Source organism: Tachypleus tridentatus, chromosome 7, assembly GCF_004210375.1.
Source record: "Tachypleus tridentatus isolate NWPU-2018 chromosome 7, ASM421037v1, whole genome shotgun sequence".
Lineage (NCBI taxonomy): Eukaryota > Metazoa > Arthropoda > Merostomata > Xiphosura > Limulidae > Tachypleus > Tachypleus tridentatus.
In genome coordinates, this window is record NC_134831.1 from 100,260,279 (window position 1) to 100,273,504 (window position 13,226).

Here is a 13,226-nt window from a genome sequence, read left to right on the forward strand (position 1 = left end):
AGTTTTGATATTCAGTGTTGTAAAGTTATGAAAAAGAATATTCCACTGTAAAGTCTGTGAAACACTAATGTGCATATTTACATATTATGAGTGGTATCCTGCTAGTCTAATGTTACAAACAACTCTCTCACTTTCTCTCTTACACTGTAAAATATTTAACAACTGTTAGTTGTATTACATAACTATTTGGATATTTGTTTCTTTAGCTGAGAGGAAATCCAGTGAACCAAAAATAAATAGCCAAGAAAGAAGCCCATTTGTTATTCATGTGAGGTTGAGAGGAAATGTACATTTTGGTGCTGTCTTGTCTTCTACACATAGGTATGGTGCAGGCTGGACTTCCCTGTTACAACTCTATATTTATTTATTTTTTTTAACTATTTTCTACTTCATTATTTAGAAAATTATGAGGAACAAATAAAAAGTGTTTTATTATAACTACAGAAATGAGTCCCTTATGTTTTGTTTTACTGTCAATTCAGTAACATGATGCAGTTTTTAATAAAAAAATAATTTGTTTTCATTTCTTCGTTAATTATATCTGTTCTTTGGAAAGTTTTTCAAACTAATTATGTTTGGTTTTCAGTAATAGATATATTACTTGCAGCTTAGAGCAGAAACCTCATACTAACATCAAATTTTAAATAAAATCATAAATTGTAAGACTAAGTTTTTAAGATTGTAAGTGTTCTTATATGATGAATAATTTTGATCTAGATCTATACTTTATCTTACCAGACTGTCATTATTTGGTTTATACAGAAAACATTTAGATTAATTAAAGAAAACAGTTATGTTTCAAGTTCCATTGTGACATTCTTTTTTGTAGAATGTCAGTCCAAACATTAGATTTCACTGCCAACTTTCATCCCCAGTGGACTTCAGCACAGACTGACCATCTTGTTATTTTATTTGATGAATGTCCTATATTCTCTCTGACTGTAAGTTATCTTTGACTTAATAAAATTATTTGTTCTTTTTTATAAAAAAAACAAATTGTCTAAATGTTTTGTGTCTACTAAACAATGATTAACAAATCCTAGTATATTGCGGCATGAAACTGCTGGACACTTATTACTACTGTGTGGGTTATAATCCAGCCAGTCTGATATTTAATGCAAGACTATCAACAGCATCATACCACAGACAAGTATAGTTAAGATGCTATTATAAGTTCTTCTGGCTGTAAATTGTTTAGAGTATAATACTAAATCTTTTTGTGATGTAATATTACATGTATATTACTACTGATTGCTAGATAAGTTGTTTTGCTCCTCCTGACATTTAATTTATATATGTTGTTGTTATAAAGATATGAGACAAGGCATTTTCTCTCCTTAGATTTAAAATTGCATTATCTACTGAAAATTTAGGTTCTTCACTAGATTTCATAAGTATCATACAACTGATTCATTATTGACTATTTTCACAATGCTTCCTATTTGAATAGTCAGGAGCATAGCCAAGGGGACCTGGCCCCCTAAAATTTTGAAGCATATTATTGACCACATATTATTTTTCAGTTTTTATATGTAATAAACTCATTATGTATCATTTAATAATAAAAATTAAATAAAACTTATGTAAATGCTATTACATTAGATTTCATTTATTTTAATAATCCTTTTATTATAAATTTAGATCAGTATCAGCTTTTTAATTTATTGTCCCCATGAGTGGAAAACCTGGCTACACTTCTATGTGTAGTGTTGGAAAACCTGGCTACACTTCTACGTGTAGTGTGTGTCAGAGAAACCCAGTACAGAAATAAAGATGTTTAGAAGAATCAGTAAGAAAGTATAACCCTCATGATAATGGTGTTTGGCATACCACTGAAGAAAAAGATGTTTAGAAGAATCAGTAAGAAAGTATAACCCTCATGATAATGGTGTTTGGCATACCACTGAAGAAAAAGATGTTTAGAAGAATCAGTAAGAAAATATAACCCACATGATAATGGTGTTTGGCATACCACTGAAGAAAAAGATGTTTAGAAGAATCAGTAAGAAAGTATAACCCTCATGATAATGGTGTTTGGCATACCACTGAAGAAAAGATGTTTAGAAGAATCAGTAAGAAAGTATAACCCTCATGATAATGGTGTTTGGCATACCACTGAAGAAAAGATGTTTAGAAGAATCAGTAAGAAAGTATAACCCTCATGATAATGGTGTTTGGCATACCACTGAATAAAAGATGTTTAGAAGAATCAGTAAGAAAGTATAACCCTCATGATAATGGTGTTTGGCATACCACTGAGGAAAAAGATGTTTAGAAGAAGCAGTAAGAAAGTATAACCCTCATGATAATGGTGTTTGGCATACCACTGAGGAAAAGATGTTTAGAAGAAGCAGTAAGAAAGTATAACCCTCATGATAATGGTGTTTGGCATACCACTGAGGAAAAAGATGTTTAGAAGAATCAGTAAGAAAGTATAACCCTCATGATAATGGTGTTTGGCATACCACTGAGGAAAAAGATGTTTAGAAGAATCAGTAAGAAAGTATAACCCTCATGATAATGGTGTTTGGCATACCACTGAAGAAAAAGGTTGTTTGTTTTCTCTACCCTGTAAATTATCTTCTCATTCTGCATATATTTTGATATCTATGGACAATATTATATGGTATTGGTTGTGTGTTTGTGTTTATAATAACGTGTGGGAGATACTTGATGTTACTTTTCTCATCCGATGTTGGACATAAACTGTTCTTAACTATATAGCATTTTTATTCTTTGTAACTTTTGTCTATTCCTTCTAAAGTGACAAACTGTAGATCTGCCCAAGGATAAATTATAAGAATGACGATCCAGTCCTACCATTCTATTAAAATAGCTTAACATCTAGTCATGGGGCTGTTGACTAGCTTCATTTTGTATGTGGATTTTTCCTTATTATTTTCAATTTAAACCCATAATGTTTTTGTGATATATGTTTCAACAAGGATTAATACATATTATTCAACTGCTGTTAATCTATTCTTATAAGATATTCCAGCTTAATGTGAAGTATTTTTTTATTGGCTTCTGATCTATTTTGTTTATTTTTCTATTTTAAATATTATCTCTCTATTTCTCACCACTTTCATAATTTTTGGTTTCATTTTGGAAGTTACCTTTGTTAGTATGACACTAAAAAGTTCTTTTGTATTTTTATAGTGGTTTTATAGAACTGTGTAGTGTTATATTAAGACAAATATTTATTAACTCTCTATGATTGGACGGGAATTAAAATCATTTTAGTTCATTTTACTTTATTTTTATTTTAAAAAACTTTCTATTTATAATAAATAGGAACTTAATGTATCAATGACCAGTGAAAGAGAGCGCCATCTAGTGAACCGTCAGAGTTTTGAAGGATTAGAAAAGAAACAGAACAAAGCCATGTAAGTCTGTTTTAATAAGTAAAGTAAAATTTTTGGTTCCATATTTTGGGACAAAATATATCTATTAATCTGTTAATAACTACTACATATTGTACATTATTTCTCATGATAATGAATGGTTATTCTGGCATGAGAGCAATTGCTGGAAAGGACTTGTATCATTCACATTATTTATTTCAATTTTCTAAATTCTGCAATAACTCTAACCCCTCCTGTAGTGGCTTGGTACTGAGGTGGAAAGCATATATAGTTGAAAACCAGATTTCAAGACCTGGAGTGGGTACAGAACAGATAAACCATTGAGCAGTTTTTCTTAACAATTAACAAATTGAAACCAAACCTAAACAGATAATAATTTAAATATATACACTGTTGGCCAAAATCTTAAGGCTAATGAACATAAGAAAAAATATGCACATTTTCCAGCTAAGGAATGTACCTTTATAATGAATTAATGAGTAATCTTTAATTTTTTCTTATATACTTCTTGTTCTTTTTGTATTTATTGTATAGATCTGTTCAGTTCTCTTCATCACATATTGTATTGGAATACATGAGGGTAATTGAATGCTTCACAACAAAAATTAAAACGTTTTAAGTTAAAAAGGCTGATAGCAGCAAACAAAAATTTCTTATTAAAGTATGTAACTTTAAATGTTTCCTGGAAATATGGTAAAATGTTAGGCACAGTTCATGTTTATTCATTATGATAAAATGTTAGTCACAGTTCATGTTTATTCATTATGATAAAATGTTAGGCACAGTTCATGTTTATTCATTTTGTTTCTTTTTTGGTTTAATAAACATTTTTAACAGAAAAAGTTTGTATATTTCATGATGAATGAAACAATTTGAATGATTCACAGCTAGGCAGTTTTATATCAAGGTAGTTTAAGTTGTGATTTTAGAACCCTCAGTTTTTGTACTATAACATATAACTGCGTGTTTATAAAAAAAGAAAGAAAGAAAGAAAATTCAAACTAACAAATGGTTTATGGTTAATTTTTTGTCTCTAGTCACATTGTAAGATGTGTTTTGATAAATTTTCAGCCAGTAGATGTTTCATTACTTTAAAAAAATGTTTATTTTTGTTGGTTGTTCCACTGTAGTGTATAAAATATTTCTTTCTTGTAAAGATTATTACTGTTTAAAGTTATTTATTTATTATCCCTTATTGAATAGTAAATTTGTTTTACATATTTTTTACAATATTTTTGTTTCAGGATAATTAACACAAAAGAAGTAAAAGTTGTTTTCCCTTACCAGTACAACTTTGCCGAAATCTTCAATGAACAGGTAAAAATATTTGCTATTCCCTGATGACATTTTCCCATTTTTCTAACTAGTTATCCCCTGGTGGCTAAGTGGAAAGTTTCCAGGATTAAATACTAAAGTCTAGGCAAATATCCCATTGTGGATCTGTGTGTCAAGGAAATAACTTGTGCAACTATTTTCTTAGAAATAGTTTCATATTTACTTCTTTTTAAAAAAAAACATTCATATAGTTGACATACAAGATCAGTATTTATAGTTTAAAACGTTATTAAAAACTAAAAGTGAAAAGTCAAGGAATTCTAACTAATGTATTACTCTAGTTGAAATAAGTTACCAGAGAGGTGAATATTAGAGATAATGAAGAAATGTTTTGTGTTACAGGCTATTGGAATAGTGAAGTGGCTTAAACTAATTCACAAGAAACAGAAGAAATCTTTCACTCTGGAAAGTCCCCTTCCACCAGACTTAGTTGTTAAGGTTAAGGTCAGTTAGCTGCGAGAAAATAAAGAAATGAGTCTTTATATCTAAAACATTTTGTTTGAAATAATGTCATGTGCTTGGCATGGTTGTTTGAAAAGAAGTGTGAAAATATACTTGTTTTGGTTTACACACTATTCCTGTAGTTACATCACTTCATGGTAGTTACTAAACAGTATACATGTTGATATTTCCCTGTTGTGTGAAGTCTTAAAATATTACTTAAAATGCTGAATATAAATTTCTTGTTGCCTTGTTGCTTAGTGTGAAGTGAAACATTTCTAGATGAAATTAGAAATAATAAATGGTGATATGAAAACACAGGTGACTTTAGTAAATATTGAAAGTAATGTGGTTAGTAAATTGCTGTCTTTTCTAGCTGTCAGCTGTTTTGTTGTATTTATAGTTTTTTTCTGTGGAGATTTCTGATGACATATTTGAAGTGAAGCTCAAAGATAACTATGCAGTAAGTAGTTTAGAGTATTTACAAATATTGTGTCCTTATCTCATTGTAATTTATAAAGATTATTATACAAATATTGTGTTCTTATCTCATTGTAATTTATAAAGATAACTATGCAGTAAGTAGTTTAGAGTATTATACAAATATTGTGTCCTTGTCTCATTGTAATTTATAAAGATAACTATGCAGTAAGTAGTTTAGAGTATTATACAAATATTGTGTCCTTGTCTCATTGTAATTTATAAAGATAACTATGCAGTAAGTAGTTTAGAGTATTATACAAATATTGTGTCCTTATCTCATTGTAATTTATAAAGATTATTATACAAATATTGTGTCCTTATCTCATTGTAATTTATAAAGATTATTATACAAATATTGTGTCCTTGTCTCATTGTAATTTATAAAGATAACTATGCAGTAAGTAGTTTAGAGTATTATACAAATATTGTGTCCTTATCTCATTGTAATTTATAAAGATAACTATGCAGTAAGTAGTTTAGAGTATTATACAAATATTGTGTCCTTATCTCATTGTAATTTATAAAGATAACTATGCAGTAAGTAGTTTAGAGTATTATACAAATATTGTGTCCTTATCTCATTGTAATTTATAAAGATAACTATGCAGTAAGTAGTTTAGAGTATTATACAAATATTGTGTCCTTATCTCATTGTAATTTATAAAGATAACTATGCAGTAAGTAGTTTAGAGTATTATACAAATATTGTGTCCTTATCTCATTGTAATTTTAAAAATAACTATGCAGTAAGTAGTTTAGAGTATTATACAAATATTGTGTCCTTATCTCATTGTAATTTATAAAGATAACTATGCAGTAAGTAGTTTAGAGTATTATACAAATATTGTGTCCTTATCTCATTGTAATTTTTAAAAATAACTATGCAGTAAGTAGTTTAGAGTATTATACAAATATTGTGTCCTTATCTCATTGTAATTTATAAAGATAATTATGCAGTAAGTAGTTTAGAGTATTATACAAATATTGTGTCCTTGTCTCATTGTAATTTATAAAGATAATTATGCAGTAAGTAGTTTAGAGTATTATACAAATATTGCGTCTTTATCTCATTGTAATTTATAAAGATAACTATGCAGTAAGTAGTTTAGAGTATTATACAAATATTGTGTCCTTATCTCATTGTAATTTATAAAGATTATTATACAAATATTGTGTCCTTGTCTCATTGTAATTTATAAAGATAATTATGCAGTAAGTTGTTTAGAGTATTATACAAATATTGTGTCTTTATCTCATTGTAATTTATAAAGATAACTATGCAGTAAGTAGTTTAGAGTATTATACAAATATTGTGTCCTTATCTCATTGTAATTTATGAAGAACAAACAAAATATTTATAATTAACCTAGCATCAGTGGTAATTTTAGTCAAATACTGTTTATCACAATTCATCATTTGAACCAATTGAATAAAACTCACTTACTGTGTTTTGCAAAGCAAATGTTGCAACAACACTGAATAGCTTATTTAGCATTCGTAATTTATCAAATAAGAATGAGTCTCCTAGCAAGTTCACAGACTTAAGATGCTAAAAATTAAGGGTTTGATTTCTGGTATTGAACAAAGTGCAAATACACCATTGTGTAGCTTTTTTACTAAAACTAAACAATATAAACGGAATATTTCTGTTTCATAAAATCTTATGAACATTGTTTATTTATTATTAAAAAAATTGATATTAAATATACATGTAAGACAATGTCCTTGTTAAAGAAACAAGAAATAAAGATTTAACATTTCGAATGGCTACTAATACGTTTACATAGGTATTTTATAAAAGTTAAGGTTGGCATTCAAGTTGTCACTTTAGGCCATAAGTGATCAAAGCATAGATTGTTTTACTGGATATTAAATAAGTAACTTGTATCAGTAGGTACACTGAATAAGTAACTTGTGTCAGTTGGTACACTTATTAATAAGTGTTAAATAAACAATTTTGATTAAATGCAAAAAAGAAGTAATGGTCATGTTATTAACAATTTTATTTTAAAATAATTCACTCTAATCTCAGATAAATTGGTGAAATACCAGCTTATATATCAGTAGCGCTTTTAGCAGTTAAACGCCATAATAACATTGTACCTATGAAAATGGTGTGTATAAATATAACTATCATAAAATACTAGTGTTATGTGGAAACATGACCACAACTAAGTAAACATACTGTTAACACATGATGTACAGTATACCACAAAATTTCTAGTTAACGCTTTTTATGACATTAATACATGAAAAGTATATATGTAAAAATGGCTGATTTGGGTTGAAATATTTTATGTAGAGGAGCGAACAACGTTTCAACCTTCTTTGGTCATCGTCAGGTTTATAAAGAAAGAAAATAATAGGTTTATAAAATACAATGTGATAACTGCCACGACTTCTATATTGGAGAAACAAGTAGAAAAATGGAAACCAGATTCAAAGAACATAAAAAGTCACCTTCACATGTTTTTGAACAATGAATATCAAATAAACACAACATAACCATAGGAAACACCCAAATACTAAATAAAGAAACAAACATAAACAAATGCAAAATTAAAGAAGGCTTACTTATACAACAACTCAAGCCCAAAATAAACTAACACAAAGGAACACCTTTATACTTATATTAATGAATATAATCAAACACCTAAGCATGCACTCTATACTCCTACACTCAGTTACACAACCCCCTTCAAACATGTGGTCAGCTATCGGTCACTTACCTCTTTCTTTCTTTGTGAACCTGACAATGGCTGAAGAAGGTCGAAACGTTGTTAAGCTCCTTTACATAAAGATTTTCTCAACCCAAACCAGCTGTTTTTACATGTATATTTTTTTCTACAAGTGGGTTTTCTTGTCATCACTGATTATTAATGCATGAGATTTACAGTTTATTCATCTGTAACATCTAATGTTTTAACCATGTTAAACAACTTTTAATTAATATATACCTTGTTAAGTGACTGTAATCATTTAATTTAATTTTTAGTAGCATATATTAAGGTGTGTCCCGAGTTCAATTCTATATTGCAGCAGGTTTGCTAGTATTTCTTCTGTTTCCTGAAAGTGTCTTGTTTTCCAATTTGTTTCAGTGTGGTTTGATTTATCACTTCATTTTTTTTGTACATTTAGCTTCTTGAAGATGAATACAATGAAAGTTTGAAGAGGAAGAAGATGCTAGATGAGAAGCTTGAAAATTTGAGGAAAACTAATCTTCTTCTTCCGTGTAAGCTTATCTTCTTCTTCTTCCGTGTAAGCTTATCTTCTTCTTCTTCCATGTAAGCTTATCTTCTTCTTCTTCCATGTAAGCTTATCTTCTTCTTCTTCCATGTAAGCTTATCTTCTTCTTCTTCCATGTAAACTTATCTTCCTCTTCTTCCGTGTAAGCTTACTAATCTTCTTCTTCCGTGTAAGCTTACTAATCTTCTTCTTCTGTGTAAGCTTATCTTCTTCTTCTTCCATGTAAGCTTATCTTCTTCTTCTTCGTTAATGAAGCTTACTAATCTTCTTCTTTCTCTTGAAATCATCTTCTGTAAACATCTTCTTCTTCTTCCCTGTAAGCTTATCTTCTTCTTCTTCCCTGTAAGCTTATTTTCTTCTTCTTCCTGTGAAGCAATATCTTCTTCTTCTTCCTGTGAAGGCTTATCTTCTTCTTCTTCCCTGTAAGAGCATATTCTTCTTCTTCAGTTGTGAAGCTTATCTTCTTCTATTTCCTGTGAGCAATATCTTCTTCTTCTTCTTCAGTTAATGAAACACTGATCTTCTTCTTCCCTGTGAAGCAATCTTCTTCTTCTTCCGTTTATGAGCTTTATCTTCTTTTTCTTTCCTGTGAAACTTATCTTCTTCTTCTTCCCTGCAATGTTTATCTTCTTCTTCTTTTCAGGTGTGAAGCTTATCTTCTTTCTTCTTCCCTGCTTATCTTCTTCTATTTCCTGTGAGCACTGATCTTCTCTTTTCTTCCATGTGAAGCTTATCTTCTTTCTTCTTCCGTTATTGAAACTTATCTTCTTCTTCTTCCCTGTGAACATCATCTTCTTCTTCTTCCCTGTAAGCTTATCTTCTTCTTCTTCCGTTTGGAAGCTTACTAATCTTCTTCTTCCCTGTGAAAGCATTATCTTCTTCTTCTTCCCTGTGCTTATCTTCTTCTTCTTCCGTGTAAACTTATCTTCTTCTTCTTCCGTGTAAGCTTATCTTCTTCTTCTTCCCTGTAAGCTTATCTTCTTCTTCTTCCGTGTAAGCTTATCTTCTTCTTCTTCCGTGTAAGCTTACTAATCTTCTTCTTCCGTGTAAGCTTATCTTCTTCTTCTTCCCTGTAAGCTTATCTTCTTCTAAAATTGAAAAATTCAGTAAGCATTGCACTGACACTCCAATTATAATTTTTGAATGGTTTACGTTAAATTAAAAGAAAAAAGTGATGTCACAAAAAGAATTTTTTTGGAAAAGTTTTGAGCCATCAGTATCTTAATGGTGATCACACAGACTGAATATTTTACTAATCAACAAACTTGTTACACATAAGTCTTCACCAGATGAGGCTCAGTTCTCTTTTTATTAGGAAAGCAGCCATTGATAAAAAGCTTAAGTTACAGCATTAATTTGAATAAAAGAGAGGTCAGTTGTGATACTGGTTAGTTGTAATTAAATTTTTAGATATGAACATCTGTTAAACTATCATTGGTCAGTGCTCCCCAGTGGAAAGACTTCAAACTTATAACACTAAAAATTGGGTTTTGATAACAGTGGTGGTCACAGCACAGATAGCCAGTTATTTAGGCTTGTGCTTAATTACCAACAATCAATCATTGGTCAGCTGTAGTGGTTTGTGATTGTTGTGAAATGGTAACACCTACTTTCTCCCAAAAATACCTTGATCCTGCTCTGCTCTCTAAGTAGTGCTAAAAAAAATTTTGTTATAGCAAACCAGTCTTTATGCCCCATCAGTTTTGTGCCATTTCAGAACATGTGACTACTCTCCACAAATCATACTGTTCCATCTATAATGGTGCATCTAGCTCCCTCTTCAATTCTAGAACAATCCTCACTTTCTTGATTGGCATTCTAGTCAGGATGGGTTTTAGATTGCTCTACACGTCACTACAAATTTTTGCTTGTATTTTATCATAAATTTATATCAGTTTCAACTTCTTGTGCTTGATTTCCATTGTTTCTACTTTGTTTAAAAAAATATTTATGTTTTCTGAATTCCAATTTGTATGAATTAAAGTTCTAATATGGAAGATGGTGAAATTCTAGTGAGGGTAGACAATGGTTCTGACACAAGTCCTCAGTTTTCAGGCCTTAATTTAAGAGATTTTTTGTCTTGCAATTGAATGACAATTTTCTCCTTTCTCATTCTGATGTTTTTTTAAGAAAGGAGATAACTACTGAGTGGAAATTTCTTTCCAGGGCACCTTTCCACCTATTATCAATCCTTCGTGTAATTCCTGGATTAGGTATTATTTTTTGCAAGAGTACTGTGCTAAGTTTTTCAGTATGTATTCCTCATTCCCAGTAAATATACTCATATATTTAATGAGTTTATACAGCTTGAACAACTTTCCTTACATGCCTAGCTCCATATTCCAGCTGCTCCATTGTTATGTTATTTCTATGGTTTGCTCATAAGTGTCATGTTTTCCAGTTTCAGGTACTTCCATTCAGTCTCTTTACAGCTCTGTGTGTTTGGTCAAGTGGTTATAGTTCATTCTTACAGTTCCACTGTTGTTGACCATATCACCATTCTCCATGCCCCTTTGTTTGACCATAGTGGATCTCCTACATGCCCCATTCAATTCTCCATTTTAAATCTGTTGTTACACATTTCTTGTACCATTGTTTCCTTCTCCTTGCTTGTTATTTTGATACTTATGCTATTGATGTTTCCTGCGTAGTTTACCATTACTCTTATGTTATCCTCTATCCTGATCAGGTCTTCCATCCCTAGACATCTGCTACTGTGGCAGTTGGCTTGGCCTTTTTACCTTCCATTTCCTATTTATACTTCTATTTGATTTCAAATAGACTTCTGTGTCCTAAAGATTTTATGTGGCTGATACTGCCTCTTTTCATTTTATCATTCCAATCTATTTGTTCCAAGGATTCCCTCTGATTTCTATCCCACTCATTGGTTAGGTTCATCAGCTCATTACAGTTGGCGTATTCTCACTTGTCCATGGAAGATTGTCATCTACACAATATTTCTTCACACCCAGTTCATTATCTAATTTTGTCATTAGCTGCTTACCTTCACCAGCCTTTAGAAGAGATTGTTCAGGCTAATATTTGAATAACTCACAATACAATTTTATATTATTTGAATAACCTAACTGTGTCTTTCTCAGGCATGTATTGTCTTCATCCTGTGGCAATTCTACATACATTGGTATGTCTTTGGCTGAGGTAAGTTAACATATTTTTCGTATATATATTTTTAATTGATATATATTATATTTCAGGATTCCATAGGTAGAGGGTGTTGCCTGGTCAGGTATGCTTCATAGTATATTTGCACTGGATATGAATAATTCTGTATAGCCCACTGTTGAGATGGGGTGTTTCTGGGGTATGTATAGTTTTGCATATAAAGAACCATCCTTCATGGCCTTCATGAGTAAATACAACAGAGATTTCTGCCCATTTCTTTTCACCTATGATTCCTACAATCAGGGCCTATCTGCTTTTTGAAATAGGGAAGTGCAGACACCCATTGCACTGTCTATTGCACTGTTTCTCACAAATGTCCCCCCCCCCCCACACCTCTTCTCTTCTAGTTGAGCATTGGAGTCCTTACCACTTCCAGTTCTCAGTCAATGGAAGGGTTGACCAGTGAGATTTTTTCCTGAGTGGGTTTTGGAAAATAAAATAAATCTTTCAAACTTACGTGTTTTTACTTGGTAAGAAAAGGGCATTAGTTGTTATAATCATTACAGTACTGAACAATGAATCATACAATAATATTCAATATCCAGTCTGTTTCCCATGGATGTTTTTGCCTGGATGGACCATACTTGTTGATCTCAAAGTTGTATGCAAGGCATTTCTCCTTGATGTTTTTTCCCAGATTGACTACATTTGACCTAATCCTGTGTATCCAAGATAATTTGCCTGGGCAGGCCACACTTGGCCATTTCCTATGTATCTAAGGTGCTTTCCCTGAATGTTTTTGCCAATGGACCACACTTGGCCTAATTCTATGTATCTAAGACACTTACTCCAGATGTTGTTTTTTTGCCTGGGTGGACTGCACTTGTTGATCACAAATTTGTATACAAGGCACTTCTACTGGATTATTTTACCCACATGTATCACACTTGGAATATTAAACTACATTTCGTGGTCCTTAAGACCGAGCCATGTATTGTCATTTAATATTTCTCTTCAGCTCATTTACTGACACCATACTTATCATCAGTACTATTGTTACTGCATCTTGTTTCTAACGATAGCTCATCATAACATGTATATGGACAGAGGGATAATTATGATAACCCTCATGAGAGCAATTAGAATAGTTTTGTCTGGATGGACCACACTTGTTGTAATCTTGTTTAACTTGAGGCACTTTCCTTGGCATGTACAATTAAGGGGAATTATTTG

General features: G+C 31.0%; 1 protein-coding gene across 1 annotated transcript in view; it reads left to right on the forward strand.

Annotated features, from left to right (window-relative positions):
- LOC143256285 (protein hobbit-like) overlaps positions 1 to 13,226 on the forward strand; it is a 108,534-nt gene that overhangs the window by 37,344 nt on the left and 57,964 nt on the right. The window contains 7 exon segments of the mRNA XM_076513328.1: positions 207 to 321; positions 830 to 941; positions 3,295 to 3,386; positions 4,610 to 4,682; positions 5,043 to 5,144; positions 5,545 to 5,604; positions 8,763 to 8,856. Of these exon segments, the coding sequence (XP_076369443.1) occupies positions 207 to 321; positions 830 to 941; positions 3,295 to 3,386; positions 4,610 to 4,682; positions 5,043 to 5,144; positions 5,545 to 5,604; positions 8,763 to 8,856 (648 nt within the window).